At 35.8% G+C, this 18,299-nt stretch overlaps 1 protein-coding gene and 1 long non-coding RNA gene across 2 annotated transcripts in view; one reads left to right on the top strand and one right to left on the bottom strand.

The window, feature by feature from the left end:
* The window catches only part of LOC123866964 (elongation of very long chain fatty acids protein 6), a 54,658-nt gene that overhangs the window by 19,082 nt on the left and 17,277 nt on the right, over window positions 1–18,299 (top strand). The window contains exon 2 of the mRNA XM_045908774.1: window positions 7,259–7,396. Coding sequence (XP_045764730.1) covers window positions 7,259–7,396 — 138 coding nt within the window. The remainder of the gene's footprint in view (window positions 1–7,258; window positions 7,397–18,299) is intronic.
* Window positions 2,689–15,614, bottom strand: LOC123866985. Its single transcript, XR_006796298.1, has 3 exons — window positions 15,454–15,614; window positions 9,368–9,374; window positions 2,689–2,702 (listed from the first exon to the last, which is right to left on the bottom strand). It is a non-coding gene; the product is annotated as an uncharacterized LOC123866985 (long non-coding RNA).

Below are 18,299 nucleotides of genomic sequence, written 5' to 3'. Positions count from 1 at the left end.
CTAGCCATTCCATGAAATACCGGGTTTGTTTTGGCAAAGTATAAAATGTGTAATCTATCGCTTACCACTTCATACATTTTTCATGACGATGGTGATCATGATTATGATGATTATAATGATGGAGGTGATGGGATGGTGGTAGTGATCAAATATCAGGGGGCACGGCAGTGCCCCCGCCAAGACGAGCCAAACGCGGCGGCCGGGGCGCTACGTACCTTTTTCTCGAAGTGTTTCGCCGTATTTTCGACCCGTCATAACTTCGGTCTGGATGACGCTAGAAAGCTGAAATTTTCAGTATAAGGTGTCCTCAGCAAATTTACCAAATATACCAAATATCAAATATCTAGCTTTTATGGTTACAGATTTATTAATACCTAAAATACGCCGATTTCGTCCCTCACTGATGATCATCAAAACCTCTACTCAAAACCTCTAAGGTACTTCCCGAAGTCCTAGAAGACTGAAATTTGGTATGTAGACTAGAAATTGCATATAAACTACAGGAAAATTAAGACTTTGGAAATGCCCCCCCTCTACGCCTCTTATGAGAAAAGCAAATCTGTAAATTCTGTCGCTAGAATGCTGATATTTTCAGGATAAGATGTCCTTGGCAGACTTATTACACGCACTGAGTATCAATTGTCTAGCTTTTATAGTTTCAGATTTATTGACAGTCAAACTTCTAGTCTGTAATTCTAGGGCACTTCCCGAAGTCCTAGAAGACTGAAATTTGATATGTAGACTAGAAATTGTATACAAACTACAGGAAAATTAAGACTTTGGAAATTCCCCCCCTCTACGCCTCTTATGAGAAAAGCAAATTTGTAAATTCTGTCGCTAGAATGCTGATATTTTCAGGATAAGATGTCCTTGGCAGACTTATTAAACGCACTGAGTATCAATTGCCTAGCTTTTATAGTTTCAGATTTATTGACAGTCAAACTTCTAGTCTGTAATTCTAGGGCACTTCCCGAAGTCCTAGAAGACTGAAATTTGGTATGTAGACTATAAATTGCATACAAACAACAGGGAAATTAAGACTTTGGAAATTTCCCCCCTCTACGCCTCTTATGAGAAAAGCAAATCTGTAAATTCTGTCGCTAGAATGCTGATATTTTCAGGATAAGATGTCCTTGGCAGATTTATTAGGGAGTGGGCCATGAAAATGATGTACCTACAAAAAATAGATCCAAAAAAATCTAGGGCACCTGCCAAAAAGAAATGAAATCCCACCAAAAACATTTCATGTAAAAATGTAGCCAAGACTCACAAGTTCATAATGTTTTCACTGTTAAAAAGTTATGAGATCTCTAGTAGAGCCAAGCCCCTAGCTGAGCTTAGATTTGTGCTGGCCATGGGACCTATCCCAAGTCCAAAGTAATATATAGCTCTTAAATGTTCTTGACTGTATCAAATTTATAACAATAAATAACAAATCACTCTACTTACAAGCTCTGATTCTACAAACCCTATATCTTGGTAAAAAAAGTACGGCTTGGCCGTTTACAGTTCGTGGATTTTTTATCTGAAATGACATCTAAGCCCGGAATTGCTTCTGCGACCATCACGAAGTACAATACAAATTAGTAATTGTCGAACAAACTATTCCTTAAGGCCTTAAAATATGTTATGTCATGTAATAGTTTTACGAACATTAAACGGCCAAGCCGTCCTTTTTTTACCAAGATATAGGGTTTGTAGAATCAGAGCTTGTAAGTAGAGTGATTTGTTATTTATTGTTATAAATTTGATACAGTCAAGAACATTTAAGAGCTATATATTACTTTGGACTTGGGATAGGTCCCATGGCCAGCACAAATCTAAGCTCAGCTAGGGGCTTGGCTCTACTAGAGATCTCATAACTTTTTAACAGTGAAAACATTATGAACTTGTGAGTCTTGGCTACATTTTTACATGAAATGTTTTTGGTGGGATCAAGGTTTTTCTAGAACACCCTGGGTCACATCTGACCCTTATGCATTACTAGATGACAGACAGATAATCGCATTTGTATACAGGTATTTATACCTGAAGATATGTTTCATCCCGAATTTCATACATTTCCTATTGCTCTTAAGAATTTTACAGAATACTTAGGCAAAGTATGACACAAAAAAATATTTTATACATTTCCTGAATTTTTAGGTATTTCATAGAAAGCTATACTGATTGACGGTAACATATATAAATAGTGTTTTAACGTCAATGGAAATTTTGTTTACGCTAAAAGGCCCTATAGCAGGAAATTGATCAGTGCTAGTTTTTTGCGTAAACAACATTTTGATAATAGCCGGTGTTACTTTGCGGAACTCCAAGGTATACGAGTACAAGAAACAAGAAGCTTAACTGGCTAATCCGCCAAAACAGATAAAACTGTAGGGTACGAAGTGCAGTACACGATGTGAATCTCTGCCCTCCCACTATTTAACCAAAATCAAAACCATTTTTAGGGTTCCGTACCTCAAAAGGAAAAACGGAACCCTTACAGGATCACTTTGTTGTCTGTCTGCCTGTCTGCCTGTCCGTCGTGTCTGTCAAGAAACCTATAGGGTGCTTCCCGTTGACCAATTTATTTTATGTAGGATTACTCGTGCGACTCCGTGCCAATTGCCATCGTACAAGATTATGTACTTTTTTAATTTACATGGTGGGCATTTTGAAATTGTTATTATTTGATGTTGTAGTGGCAATAAAAATATACACTGGAAATTTGAATTCTATATTATGGTTTAAAGCCCGTTCACAGATGGATAGACGGACGGAAAGCGGAGGCTTAGGGTCCCGTTGGCAACCTTCGCGTACGAAACCCTAATAAATAAATAAGTACAGCGCGTCGATTAAAGAAGCAGCACGCCGTGACGGCTAAGGGTGCACGACCACTAAAGTGTAGCGGAGCGAAGATGTGCTCAGTAGACTAAATTCATCAGATAATTATTAAAATGTGACGTGACAATAATTTTCGTCATCTCTGTGGAAACTGATTGGTCTGCTGGACGCTTCCGCTCCGCTTTAATGGACGGTAATACTAGCGAGAGTCAGTTCTCCTATGCGACCTGCGCGCTGTATTTGGTGCCACTTCTCTCCGTCGGTGTGCCTTGTGCCTCAGAGTTAGTATAGTAAAATAAGTAAAGGGAAACTATAAGGTTGCGTTTCCACTGATGCGGAGAGGAATCAAGTCATGCGGGAATAGCCTATGCAAAATATTTATTAATCATTGTTATTCGCCAAGAACTAACTTGATATCCGTTAGCTGATTGCTGCAGATATCTATTTTTATTCATGAAACTCGATTTAAATGTCGATTAATGATAATGTTAATTCTGAAATAATACGTAACTGCCGGATAGAGTAGGTAGCTAAAATTAGCCCCAATTATCTACCTTTAATTAAGTAAAATATACATTGTAATTTAGTAATTTATTTTCACGAATTCCAACTAAGTTTTTATTAGCTTTTTCCCGTGATTTTGTACGCGTGATATAATTGATATTTTATGAGTGAATGAATGAATATACTTTTACTGTAAACCACAAAATTAGTACAGAAAAAACACACACAAAGCAAAACAGAAATATAGGCAGGTACAATGTAGGCAGGTATTTAGTGATAGCCCCAAAAAGTTTTGTGTGCCTTATCAATAAAATAAAATCAGCAAAATTCCGAGAATATAGAACGTGCACTTTTTCTTCGTGTACGGGTTGAAATATTAGTAAAATTTTATTTGATTTAAACTTAGCGAGCGTAGAGGGAGGTTTTTTGTGAAGAAGTCATGCCCGAATCGCGAGCTAAATTCACGTTCATGAATGTAGCAGCGACGAGACGCGACGTTGCAGCGCCTTGCTTCATATAACTACCCATATTATAAATGCGAAAGTGTGTTTGTTGGTTTGTCCTTCAATAACGTCGCAACAGAGCAACAGATTGACATGGTTTTTTGCATGAGTATAGTTAAAGACCAGGAGAATGACATAGCCTACTTTTCAAACTTACTAATCAAAAAGTTCGCACAGGATTTTTAAAACCTAAATCCACGCGGGCGAAGTCGCGGGCATCAGCTAGTGAAATATATATTTGCCGTGCCGCGGTGCTTTGCTCAATATAAACTCATATTATATAACCTGTATTAGTCGCGCCCGGCGCGGCTCAAGTGGGTTTGGACCTTTACTATTGTGAGGCAAAAGTTATATTGGATCTCTATAGACATGTAAAGATGTAATACTTTAGTAATTACCCATTATTTTAGAAGAAACATCTTTTGCAAGCGTATGTTAATTATAGTCGTAGTTTCATCCGTCAATTACCGTTTACCATACACGTGGCACTTTGTGGCCAGGAATAACGCGACGGAAACTTCCTGGACCTGACTGAAGGAATATGCGTGTACAGTTAGTTTCACGTAACAATTGTCCTCATTTGTCTGTCTGTCCGTCTGTCGTGTCGAGAAAACCTATAGGGTACTTCCCTTTGACCTAGAATCAGTAGAATCATGAAAGGCAGAGAGATAGGTCTTATAGCACAAGTAAAGGAAAAATTCGAAATCCGTGAATTTGTGGTTACATCACAGAAAAAAAATTAAAATGTGTTCATGAACAAAATATAATTAGTATTTTCAATTTTCAAAGCAAGATAACTTACGTACCAAGTGAGGTATCATATGAGAGAGCTTTACCTGTACACTCTAAAACAGATTTTTATTTATTTTTATGCATAAAAGTTTTTGATTTATCGTGCAAAATGTCGGAAAAAATACTCGGGTACGAAACCCTCGGTGCGCGAGTCTGACTCGCACTTGGCCGGTTTTTCTTTCCTGATCCATCATCAGACCCTGATTATCATCTATCTATAACATGTTCATTAAGGCTATTCTAATAGGTAAGCCCGAACACGAGTCATCTACTGTGAGTTGTTGAGGAGGGAATCAGGGAATAATTTATCAATTCAATTCCCTCAATTCCTCTCCATTCCGTCTGTACGAGTATGTGTCGCACCCTAAGTATTGACTTTGTAGGCCCCAATTACTCCTCTTAACGTAGAAAAGTGCTCTGTTAGATCATCTAATTGCAGTATAACAATGAAACAACCTGTCAATTGTTTTTTGTGTTATTTAAATATTTTTTTATATTGTATGATATTGTAATACCCGTTTATGATACAAAAAGCTGTAATTAACTAAACAATAGGTAATAATAGGTGTTCTAGAGTATATTAATAGTTATCTAGACTATTATTAAACGTTTAATCAATGTAACTACTTAACACAAGAGTAACGGTATAATGCACCATGCACACCTTTATCATTTTTTCTGAAAAATAAAACGGTCTGTAAAAATAATCAGGTACGTAAGTAAACTCGTAAGTAAGTAGCTTTGAAAAATATGTTACGAATAAAATTTAAAAAAAAAATGGCACCGCATTCTGAAATCCTTTATTTTGCGAAGTATCACTGATCATTGATCATTTGATCTCGTTTTATATTTTTTCATCTGGCAACTCTTGCCGAGTACCTACATTAGCCGAGCGCGCTGGGCCAACGTAAACATGAGGCTTTACTTTTTGAGGTATGACCATATCTAGTACTGGTTAATGTGTATCGTGTTCGGTCTAGTTTTCCTAAGTCGGTAGATTTAAATCGGACATCGACGCTTCGAAAGCGTCTATGCTACTACTGGCGATGATACGCGGCTAGGTCAAAATGAAGGCCACAATGCCAATTCGTTACCAAATGCGTCAATTGTGAACCCGTGGTCACTAGAAATGAGCAAGTGCTTGTTGATTCTTCTTAATACAATTATAGGTTCAGCTCGCACTGGGAAAAATCGCCGCGCGTTTTTCGCATGAAAATATTATAAAGTAGATGAAGCCCGCGACTCCGTCCGCGTGGATATAGGTTTTTGAAAATTCCGTAGCAACCCATTTTTCCGGGATAGAAGCGAGCCTATGTGTTAATTCAGGGTATAATCTATCTCCGTTTCGAATTTCAGCCAAATCCGTCCAGTAGTTTTTGCGTAAATGAGTAACAAACATCCATATATATACAAACTTTCGCGTTTATAATATTAGTAGGATGGACATAATATCGCGTCAATTGTCAGTGTGAATGCACTAAATAAATCCATGTACAGATAATCTATAGTACGCGTGTCACTCTTTCGATTGAGTTAAAACTTTCTAGTTGTTGTTGACGCCTGCGTGAAGGTATCTGACATAGTAATATAAGTATAAAGTCCTACTATATACGGTACGGTACCATACGGTGCGCTATTCGCATTGTTACGCATTCGGGCATTAGCTAGTGAATAAGTAGGTACCTAATTAATGTAATCATTGAGCCTATTTTTACTGTAGCTTATCATCATTTATTATTTTTATTTTGTAAAAAAAAAGTCTTAGAGGTAGGCTTATAATAATAACAAAACAAAATTAGCATTTTTAATATTATGATCCGTTCAAAGTTTGAGAAATCTACATCCGGAAATACCAAACAAATATTGTCATAACTGGATTTTTGTTTATTTTGCCTTCTTTTTGACAGATTTAGTAGTTCTATAGTATAATTCAGTATAATATTTATATGTACAGTTAGTTATTCAGATAAACGTACGACAAGCTCGGGAATCGCGATGTTTCGAATTTGAATACCGCAGAATACCCGATGGCAAATGTTTAAGTGCAGTTTCTGCAAGAACATGAAAACCCTTTCATCATCTCCACTCTTACGTACCATCCGCATAACAATGACCCTGCGACTATAAAGCACTTCACGCATGACGACATTTTTACGCGCGTTTTGCGAACGACAGCAGTCAGCACTGCACCACTCCAAATATATGCACAGTTACTAAGGCTGCGATTGTTCGTTCGCAACGCGTTTTAGTTGCGCCAGACGCGCTTCAAATGTGAAAATATCGTCGCGTGTAAAGACATCGGTATAACTACCATCAGGAATGGAGGCAATAATTTGGGCCCCTCTAATTCCCTTCACCTCAATTTCTAACCAACGTAATTAAAAATATTGTTGTGAATTTAAAGGTCCTAATAGTAATCCAATAAAAAAAAAGAAAATAGAAAATATGCTGCCCTTTCCGCAATGTGATATTTCACCGCGTGCGCGATTTCCGGCAGAAAACGTTCAGGCTTCATACTACCTAAGAACCTCAGAGAGAAAAACTCGCGCAGTGAAGTTTCGCAGTGCGGGATTATTCTTAAGAGTAGACAATTTTATGATAGCTGGGTGACTTAACTGTAAAATTTTTTACAGGTTCGAGTTGCGGCGAACGCTGATAGTATGGAACAGTGCGCTCGCAGCTTTCAGTATCATGGGCGCATGCCGGACGTTGCCAGAATTCCTCCACGTGCTGAGGAACTACGGTATCTATCACTCCATTTGTGTGCCGAGGTAAGTCGTCATCGACAATATCAGTCAATATGGCCACCGTTGGCCATAGGCTTCTTTAAACCTCCCCATACATGGATGGGGCAAACTGAACAGACAAACCTGCCTCAATTGGGTCTTATGAGAAGCGACACGCGGAACAATCTAATTTTGATTTGATTTGTGGGTCTAATTGAATGTCGTGTGTCCGGCCTGCTGCCTTGTAGACTTCCGTGGATTGCGGCTAGGATTTCCAGATGCCCCGTATTTTACGGGTGACCCAGTATTTGAAGGTGTGATAACACAGGAACCCGTAATTGTGAAAATAAAATATGGGGTAAATCGAGGTCCCGTATTTTTTACAATTCAGCGTCTTAGCCGAAACCGACTCAACATTGATACTGTGAAGGTGGAATTACAAGGTTAATAAAATTTTAAGTTAACGTGCAAAAATTTTTATACATTTGTCTCACAAAATGAATAGATTATAAAAGCTGTTTCTCCAAACACTTATTAAAAAAATATAACTATGTCAAGCACTGTCTCCCGTAAAAAAAAACCAAAACCCGTATTTTTGATCCTGGAAACCCGTAAATGAAGAAGTGGCAGGTGGCAACCCTAGTTGCGGCCAAAGCACGCTCGTCGACCGCACGCATTGTGACGCGTCATCCGGGGACATACATTCTCATAGTGTTTACAATTGTCGCGGCAGTCTCTTAAGTCCCGATCCACGGAAGAATACGTTGACAACTTGATTTTTAAGCCGAAATACCCACGACACATTACGAATCTTTATCCAATCAAGCGAAACTGAAGGTCTGTCCGTGTAGAGAGGCTTTAGATAGCGCCCAATAGGTTTCCGCGTACAATCAATGCCAGCAACTTTACACGTGTCATCGCTACTGCCTAGATGAGGGACCTTGAGTCGCGGTCTCAACTCCATCAAGGTCTGCTCATTCTTTGCAAGAATAGCACATCTTTTTGCACGCCTGCCTAGAAAAAGGAGTAAAAGAAAGGTATACCCTACCTAATGTTTTAAAGGGTCATATTGTGTGTGAGTTTCTTTAGTGCACTATAACTTCTTAATACTAGAACAGATTTGGATGTAGGGGGTATCGTTAGAATCCTAACGGCATCTCAAAGTGACACTGGCTAGAATTTTTTCATGAAAAAATACAATAGCCGTTGTATGATGCCATTTTCAAATGTTATATTTTTACTTTTTAGTTCGTTTTCGGAAGGGCAGTCGTGTTTTAAATTTTTTTTAATTATGATTTCTTGACCAGTCAATTTAATTTAAGACATACCGCATAGGTTTTAAGAAATTTTGTGTAAAAAGCTCAATGTTCTTAATGTTGTGTTTTTCCTACAAGCCTGGGATATGTTTTTTTCTTCACCCACAATCACACCTGATAAGGAGTTATGATGTGGCCTAATCTAGGACGTATTTGCCTAGAAGATGCCTAAGTAAGTATTCATTCGTTTTAAAGATACCCGGAGAACGAATAAATATGGTGAAAAATAAAATGATAATATTTGTCTATTTATAATTATATTATTTAACCTTTAAAATGTTTTATTTAACAATCATGTAGGCTGTTGGTAATTTAGTTTGCCCAAAATATAATGTTATATAATTACAGTACAAATGACCTTGTTGGTTATTAACATAAATAAATAAAACATATTTTATATAGTAATCATGTGATAAATAGTAATGTGGTTACTTGACAACTTCCCCAATGGTTCCTGTTTTACTATTTTTCCTTATAGGAGTAGGCACATAATATGTTAATTGAATCACAATAAAGTTTCCATTTACTATTTACGTTTCCATTATGTATTTTTATTTTTGGAATCTTATGCCTATCTGGAAATTTTGTTTGTTCACATAAATAAAACGTTTACTTAATTATATTTTATTGCTTAAACTGGCTTTTTCCAGGGCCAATATTATAAGATGTGAAGTAAATAATAGTATTTTTGTAACGTAACGTACTGCCTATAATAAATATTTCATAATATTATAAACTTCTGCGTCTGTCCAAAAGGTGTTAGCAGAAAGCAAAGTATAAACAAGCATCTTAGTCCGAAAAAAGGAGCTTTTAGGAAAAATAAACAAACAAAAGCTAAAACCAATTTAGTTCAAATATATTAAAAAGGATATATAATATATATGCTTTAATTTTAGTCTATAAAGTCCATTAATTAATATTCAAGGATTCTGACGATAAACATCAAGGCATTTGTCGAAAAAAAACTAAACACTTTACTACAGAAATAAGTCTAGTTATGTGAAGTCATAAATCTAATTTAAATTAATTTGAAAGTAAGTAGTGTACCTTTATTTAATTGTACTTTATTTTTATTTTGTACCTTTACTAGCTGATGCCCGCGACTTCATTCGCGTGCATATAGACTTTAAAATCCCGTGCGAACTCTTTGATTTTCCGGGATAAAAAGTAGCTTATGTGTTAATCCAGGGTATAGTCTATCTCCATTCCAAATTTCAGCCAAATCCGTCCCTGTTTTGTTAGGTTTTGCGTGAAAAAGTAACAAAAATACACACACACAAACATTCACCTTTATAATATTAAGTGTGATGCTCTAGTTTTATTGGATTAATTATTAGGTAACATTTTTAGACCTAAAAAAACTGCATAAAACTCACTGTTTTGGAAAAACTCCAGAGTCCAGATATACGAAATCACGATTGAAGAGTCATCAATTTTGTATTTTTGGCATCACCCAATAGCAGAACCTCAAATTGCCAAATATTATATCATACCTATTACCATGTAGATGACTGCAGCCAAGATATAAAACCCCGCCAAGTGCGAGTCACACTCGCGCAGCGAGAGTTCCGTACTCGGGTATTTTTTTCGATATTTTGCACGATAAATTAAAAACTATTATGCATAAAAATAAATAAAAATCTGTTTTAGAATGTACAGCTAAAACCCTTTCATAATATGATAGACACCACACTTATCGTAGAGTTATCTTGCTTTGAAACTTGAAAATACTTGTTATTTGTTCATGTTCATTGTTCATGAACACATTTTAATTTTTTTTTGTGATGTAACCACTAATTCACGGTTTTCGTATTTTTCCTTTACTTGTGACATAAGATCTACCTACCTGCCAAATTTCATGATTCAACGGGAAGTACCCTATAGGTTTTCTTGACAGCCACTACAGACGGACGGACGGACAGACAGACAGACAGACAGACAACAACAAAGTGATCCTATAGCGGTTTCGTTTTTCCTTTACCTCGAGGTACGGAACCCTAAAAATTAATTGGAAAGATCAAGTAAAATATTCTGTGAATACTTGAGACTTTCTATTCTTTCATTTCATTTATAAAATGCAAGCAATTAGTCTAGCAGGTACGTACTTATGCTTTTTTACTTGTCTAATTATAATTACTTATAGCGTAAGTTTGGAAAAAGTACAAGTAATTTTTTGAAGAGTTAAATAAATGAAAGTACTATGACCCAACGTACAATCTAAATAATATCTATAAAACACCTATTTTGCGAACCTTTTGCATTATCAAAAATTATAAATTACGTTGTTTCAAGTAATTTTTCATCTAATAGTAAGATTTTTGCCTTTGATTCAAACAAAGCGTAATAACTATTCATTTTTTATACATTGCTATTAAAAAATATAGTAAACAACAGGTAGGCAAGTACAAAAGATTCCGTTCTCATTAAGTATTTATATGTAAATAATAACTTACTCAATCATCTCAATAATATCATTTGAGGATCGCTTTATATTTGCGATGTATGCGATGGTCATTGACGATTTGTTTATTATTTATTAACTTAGTAAGTAGTAACGTCAATTCAAATAAGAATTAGTTAGCTTGTAAATAATATGATGCAAATTTTAACACTGAGATTTTCTGTGTGATGATCTTTAGTGATGATTGCATTTGTGTTATTTAAGGGATTCTAAGTGGATTTTGTTAGCAAGATTTAGATAGCGACTTCTGGTACGCTCTCACTATGAATATTAGTATATTAAATGTTTGAAGCTAAGATTAATCTGTGAATGTTTTTTGTTTAAAAAAAAGGATTGAGATCACCCAGCGCTTCGGGCCTGTAAACAGTCATGATCTTCCACTAGATTGCTGTCGAATTGTTCTAGTTTGTTATTTAATATTATGGACAAGCGTCATAGTTAGATCTCGCTCTGTTTTAAGGCTATCGTTGTCAACGATCCCCCGTCGATTTCCTACGTATGATATTATTGTTCTTATCTCTATCTGCCCTGGTTCGTGCATTCTCGGTTCCTAGATCGGTACATTTGTGATAACCAATTGAAATTGCTGTGATTGGCTGAATTTACCATGTTCTTGCTGCGACAGTGAGTTTGAGCCACTAGCGGAACAATGTTAGCCGGTCAGAAATGATTGCAATTAGTCAACCTGTTTGACGTCCGTGTTCTGTTTTCGATTACAAAAAAGAAAAAATTGTTGTTGCAATCATCAATTTTAGCAAATAGTGAAAGAGAGTCGGCCAATCAGAGGTCACAACTACCGTCACACTTTCTGTCACACTATGGCAGTAGGCATACCGAGTAATGAAAACAATTTTTAAATTCTGTCTAGGAAGTAGTAGGGTTGCCACCTGCCTCTTTTTGATTTACAGGCTACCACCATCAAAAATACGGGGTTTAGATTTGAAGAAATTTGAAAATTTGAAGTATTTAAAGAAATAGGCGGTGGTTCTCTCTGAAATGCATGGAAAGCCTATTTAGATATTTTAGTTTATTTGTAAGTTTTGTATTTTTTCTCCGTATGTTGCCGTGTCTTGATTGGTGAACTGTGTTTGCAATGTGGTTTTAAATAAAAGATTTATTTATTTAAATAGCTTTTAAAAACTCTTAAGTTTTGTAAAGCAAAATGTTATACATTTCATGCATACAATCTTTTCATTTTAACTTAAAATTACATTTAATTTGTAATTCCACCTTCACAGTATCAATACTATGGCCGTAGCCAGGAATCGATTGCGGGAGAGGTTTTATCAGGGCCGGAACTGAATCCTGTCATGAGGAAAAAACATTCGCTCAACTTTATGGGCTAATTACCTGGTTAGTGGAATTTCGCCTTTCAATTTGTCAGTGAGATAAAATACAACAATAAAAAAGCGCGAGCGCAGTGAGCGTAAGAGTTTTTGGTTCAATACAGAAAAAATTAAAGTGAAAGGGAAACGAGTTTAGCCATAGCAAGATTATATTTTTAAAGCTTCCTATCCATACTAATATTACGAATACGACAGTATATCTATTTGCCTATCTACCCTTTCACGGCCCATCTTCTTTACCAAAATTTTGGTACTTACTATTCAGAGGTAACTTGCATCCCAGACATTTTTTTTTAGGCGGCTTTTTAGCCCGGAAAATCCCCCACGGAATTTTTTAAAATCTAAATTCATGCAAACGAAATTGCGGAGTTTACGCCAAGTAATACAAATTCAAAGCGCGAGTGAAGTGAGCGCGGAATGTTTGATATATTTCCAAAAAAAATTGGTAAGCAAATGCAAGAAATAGTGTAAGTATTATTTTAGGCTTAGGTTTTTGACGGATTCCCAGGCGCAGTCGCCATTTCTAAATTTCTGGTCTGATGGGAGGCTTCGGTCATGGCTAGTTATATGGTTACTATGGCCCTAACGGCCAAGAAATTAGACTGCATCATCACTTACAACTAGAAAAGATTAAAGTCACGGGCTAACTTGTATAAAAAAAGGCTTACATCCTCAAACCAAGCCCCGCTGCCTTGGCTACGACCATGATCAATATCGAGTGGGTTTCGGCTACGCATTGCCGCAAAAGGAAAATATTCTTTCTACTGGACATAACGTCAGTGTTTGATTTCGCCAGCCAGGTTTCTGTATCCCGAAATACGGGGTAACCAGTAAAATACGGGGCCTCTGGCAACCCTATTCGGAAAACACTGTCACATTCAAGTTAATGTCAAATATTTTGTTTTCAATTACAGAAAGCTGCATCAATCATTATTACAATATTTTCTTTGTTGTGATTGGCTGAATTTTTGAGTTTGAGCCAATAAACAGACTGTTTGCCAATTAAACGTCATAACAATATAAATGCCAGAAAGTTTAACCAAATAAAACAAACTTAATGAGAACCTAGTGAGAATGCAAACGGCACACAATTTATAATACATATTATGTTAGTCGTATATAATAGATATTATAGTAGTCGTTCACTTTGGTAATAGTCAGATTGTCATCAGTAAAATTGATATTGGTTGATGTATCGTAAATTATTGTTTCGGTGACAAATATTTTTATTATCTATTTATCTTTGAACAGAATGGAATAGAATGAAATGGAATGGAATACAATGCTAATAATAATGGGATAAATGGTAATAATGGTAAGCTAATGGGATTTAAAAAGTGTCGATTATTAATTGATATTGAAGGTATAGGATGCTGTAAGAAATTGCATTCCTAAATCCTGGTGATCCCTCGGGATTTGAAAAGGATCATCCGTTTAAATATTCTTACGTGATACAGAAACAAGTTGCATCCCGGGGACGGGCTATTACGGAGAGGCAACTTTTGTTCTGGGAAATGAAAGGATCGGGATTTTTAAAAACCTAAATCCACGCGAGCGAAGCTGTGGGCATTAGCTAGTTGTAAATATATTTAAAAGCTACTATAAGATAATAGATAAGGTACTTATTTCCTTATATTTTTATTGTATGGCAGCGCGCGGTTTTAAATTATAAATTGCACGTCCTGTCCTTTTCTGTAATACATTTTTTTTTCAATATCTACCGCTTTATCTCATAGCAAGAGTCCGTAAGACATAATACAGTGAAAATAGGCAAAATATACAATTTTTGCAGTTTCCACGTCAGTACCTGTCGAATTTTTCTAACAGTGTAAGCAGCAGAGCTGAGTTTACCATCAAGTGTTGATATGTGGGTGTTCCATAGAAGCTTTGCATCTAACATTATACCGAGAAACACGGGGTTCTCCTTTATTTTCAACATATGATTATTTATCAATGAACTTATGTCATTTAAGGTCCTGGTATTGGGCAGTGTGAATTCAACACACTTAGATTTCTTTGCATTTGGAAGTAAACTGTTAGCAATAAATCAGAGAGTGACCTGTGATATGGCATTACATATAGTATACATTGTCAAAAATTATAATATTAAAGCTGTGCGTATTGCGTGAGGAATAGGTTGCAAGAGAGTTGCAACTTGCAGGGTTTGATGCATGCGCTATTGCCAGCAAACATGAGACATATTTTTATCTACAGGCAACGTCTGAGTAGGTAACGCATACGTCTAAAGCAAGTTGAAATGTACCAGTGTATTTAGTTAGACCTATCGACAAGTTTGGAGTTGGGTGCAGTCTAAATGTGGCCCGTGTGTTTAGACTGTCAGTTTCTGTCAGTTTCACGTGTCGTCCCCCGCACTTCACCACCCCGCTTGCACAAATCGAGACAGCACGAAATTTTCAAGATTTCTGGGTGTAATTTCTGGTTTTCGTAGTTCCCACACAATTATAACAATATAAAATATATAACGATAATTTTTTTACTACATAATATTCATTAAATTTTCTAGGTCTGTGGTTTTTCCAAATTTCATTAAATTGCTCCATTGTCTAGAAAAACGAGCACAAAGTTGGGCCTTTTTTTAAAGAAAAATACAAATCTTTGAGCCCCTGTAATTTTAAAACTACATATTATTAGAAAAATCTAAAACACCACAGACACAGATATTAGTTTCTAGACTATGTCTGCAAAATTTCATGGACTTTGGTTGCTTAATATTCAAATGAAATGGGAACTACGATTGTATGGAGTAAGTGACGGAGAGAGTCCTGTTAAAATTATTACCCTCGAGTTAGCATTGCAGATGTGATAAATTAAAACTGCGTAGAAGAAAATGCATAAAAATTCCTGTCGGTAGATTTGCAGTTGTTTTAAAGGGTTTTCTAAAACACATATCTCGATTTTCCCAATAGATTAACACAGGAATGGTAGGGTGGTAAACTTATCTTACTGGTACAATACTACCATTTTTATGAGTTATGCCAATGTACTTGCGCAGAAATCTTATTTTAGAATGGCGCGAAAATATCTCAGCCAATCATGGCGCGCGTCTGTCCGCTATTGGTTGATGCCTACGCGTCATGTTTTGTATGAGCGAGATAGCATGTCTCTGTTGTTCTTGTGTTTATAATTTCATGCCAAAATCTATAAGAGCACTTTGACTTTGCTTAGACTTAAGACACTGTTAAAACGAGACAGCGTATATAGCTGGCATCAATCTGTCTCGATTTAACAGTATCTTAAGACTGAGCAAAGTCAAAGTGTGTTCTATAGATTTCAGCCTTAGCGTCTAGTCATAAGGTTTGCTTTTCATTGGTATACATACGAATTTTACCGATGAGACTTATAAAAATGGTAGTAGGTACTGTAACGTGTCCCCTATAAATAATGCGTGATGTTTTACGGAATGACTACGGCACATTGGCGCTCCGCATCACGTAGGATCACGTAGGTATGCACCGCGCGTCGTTGTTCGTATCTGTTAATATATAATATTCTATTCTATGCCCGTCTGACGGCGAAAGTTCAACTGTATATTTTAAATGCACGTTTTGTTTAAATGGTCTTTATTGTTATGACATTAAAGTCGCCAGTTTCATTTTCGATACCATTTCTAATTACGTCTTATGAATTGTAAATACATGACTGTCATACTATTTTATTCATTCGTAATCAAAATTTAAATCCAAATTAATTACTTAGTTACTCAATTTAAATAATGATTTTAAGTAGGCCCTATTTACCTACAAAGGTTAACGGTAGGGTTAATGGTACAACAATGGCAGAGTTTGGTTATGTTTAAGTACAAGTCAATATAATTATAGCCCTTATTATAAATGCGATAGTGTGTTCGTTTAGTGGTTTGTCCTTCAATCACGTCGCAACGGGTCAACGTAATTTTTTGCATGGGTATAATTAAAAGCCTGAAAAGTGACAGGCTACTTTTATGCCGGAAAATGAAAGAGTTCACACCGGATTTTTAAAAACCCTTAATCCACGCGGACGAAGACGTGGTCATCAGCTATTAATATGTATATTTTCGAATACCTCAGGCATATACTTTATGTATTATAATTTTGGAATTTCAAAAAAAAATTTTTGAAATTCCAAAATTCTATTTTTTTTAAATATGCTGACGATTGTAACTAGCATCAAATGTAAGTAATGAGTCTGGCTTAAGAAGAATGAAATTACTTGCTCTGTAGTGATGACGCAAAAGCTCGATAAATAACAATAATGATTTAATGTTTTGTTAAACATAAAAACTTTAATAACAAGCAGCTGCCATAATGAGGTTTTTTCTTCGAGGATTAAGTTGAATAGCGTTTTTATTACGAATAAAATAAGATAGAAGATTTATATCTATCAATCTTCAATGCGCAGATACCTACCATGCGCACGCGCACGTAGATGAAAATTTTTCCAAGTCAATGTGAAGCAAAAAATCAAACTGTCTTGAGAAATCCTTGTGACCGTAAAAACGTGGCTATTAAAGATGTAAAGAAAATAAGGATCCTCCCAGACATTATATTTTATGAAGGCCTAGCAAGGCTCTATACATTGAGCCTTGCTAGGCCTCTAGATTGAAGGGTGATTCGCTAACTCGGTGGTGAATAAGGGCCACAAAACTAGTTTGACATTTATTTTTAATCCATTGAAGGTTTTTCCAAGACATTATTTTTATATCGCTCAGTGAAGAAGCAATGTAGAACCAACCAATGTCAAGTGAGTTTGATAGCTTTCGTTTAGTGATGAGTTAGCGAGTCACCCGGAGTAGAAGGGCCGATCCACAATTTTTATCTAAAAGTAATAGATACTTACCTAGAAAGTTTTGAAAGACACTTTCTGCTTTGCCGAACTACGTAGACTGTTTTTAAAATATCCATTATATTTGATTAACTGTTTTTAAAGATGTAAAGGGTTAGTTAAGTACTCCCATAATTGACAAGGTTTCTACCATATTTCATGAACAATCAAGGTTCTTGTTGGATCGATCTCGATGGTATATACTCGTAGGTAGATGGGTCGGTCGATATTTTTTATCTCAAAGAGATTCGAGATCAAAGGAAGTTTTTAGAGGCATTTTCGCTTATCTTACTTATGTATTTTTGTATTTTATTAAAGACGTAATGGAATAAAAACGTGTTTTTCCATGACTTGTAATTATAATAACGTTGATTAAATACAACAAAAAAACAAAATTTTTGCAATTAAAATTTTGTATAAACAGTCAGAGAGCAAATTGGTTATGTTTTATTTTTATAACAGTCTATGAGTCAAGTAATAATAAAATTAAAATAATCATGTCTGTAAAACTTCTGACAAGTAACAATAGGCCATATGAACAGGCGAACTCCGAAACAAAATTATGTTGATATGAGTTTTTAGGTTACCCGTACTATTACTAAGCCTCCGCTGTCCGTAATAGGTACATCACAATTCAATAAATTTTCACAGTATTCCTATTGCCGCTATAACAACAAATAACAAAAAAGAAATCAAAATGGCCGCGCGTGCAAATTTAAAAATTAAAAAGTCCATTGTGTTATATCTTGTACGAAAGTACGGAACCTTTCGTGTGCGAGTCCAACTGGCACTTGACCGGTTTTTTCATTCAGATCTTTCCAAGTTCGGCAATGAGTAATGACCTCTATAGAAAATGATTATGTAAATTTTTTATGGTTCCGTAACTTAATAATGAAAAAAAATTGAAATGTTCTACACTATGGAGTCATTATCGACGAGGAACCATATAGTAAGTAATATAATATATCGCAGGGAAGAGAGGAAATTATCATCCGGGATTTCGT

The sequence above is a fragment of the Maniola jurtina genome, chromosome 7, assembly GCF_905333055.1.
Source record: "Maniola jurtina chromosome 7, ilManJurt1.1, whole genome shotgun sequence".
In the NCBI taxonomy this organism is placed as follows: domain Eukaryota; kingdom Metazoa; phylum Arthropoda; class Insecta; order Lepidoptera; family Nymphalidae; genus Maniola; species Maniola jurtina.
The sequence above is the reverse complement of the archived record's forward strand: the minus strand, read 5'-3'. Positions and strand labels throughout refer to the sequence as shown.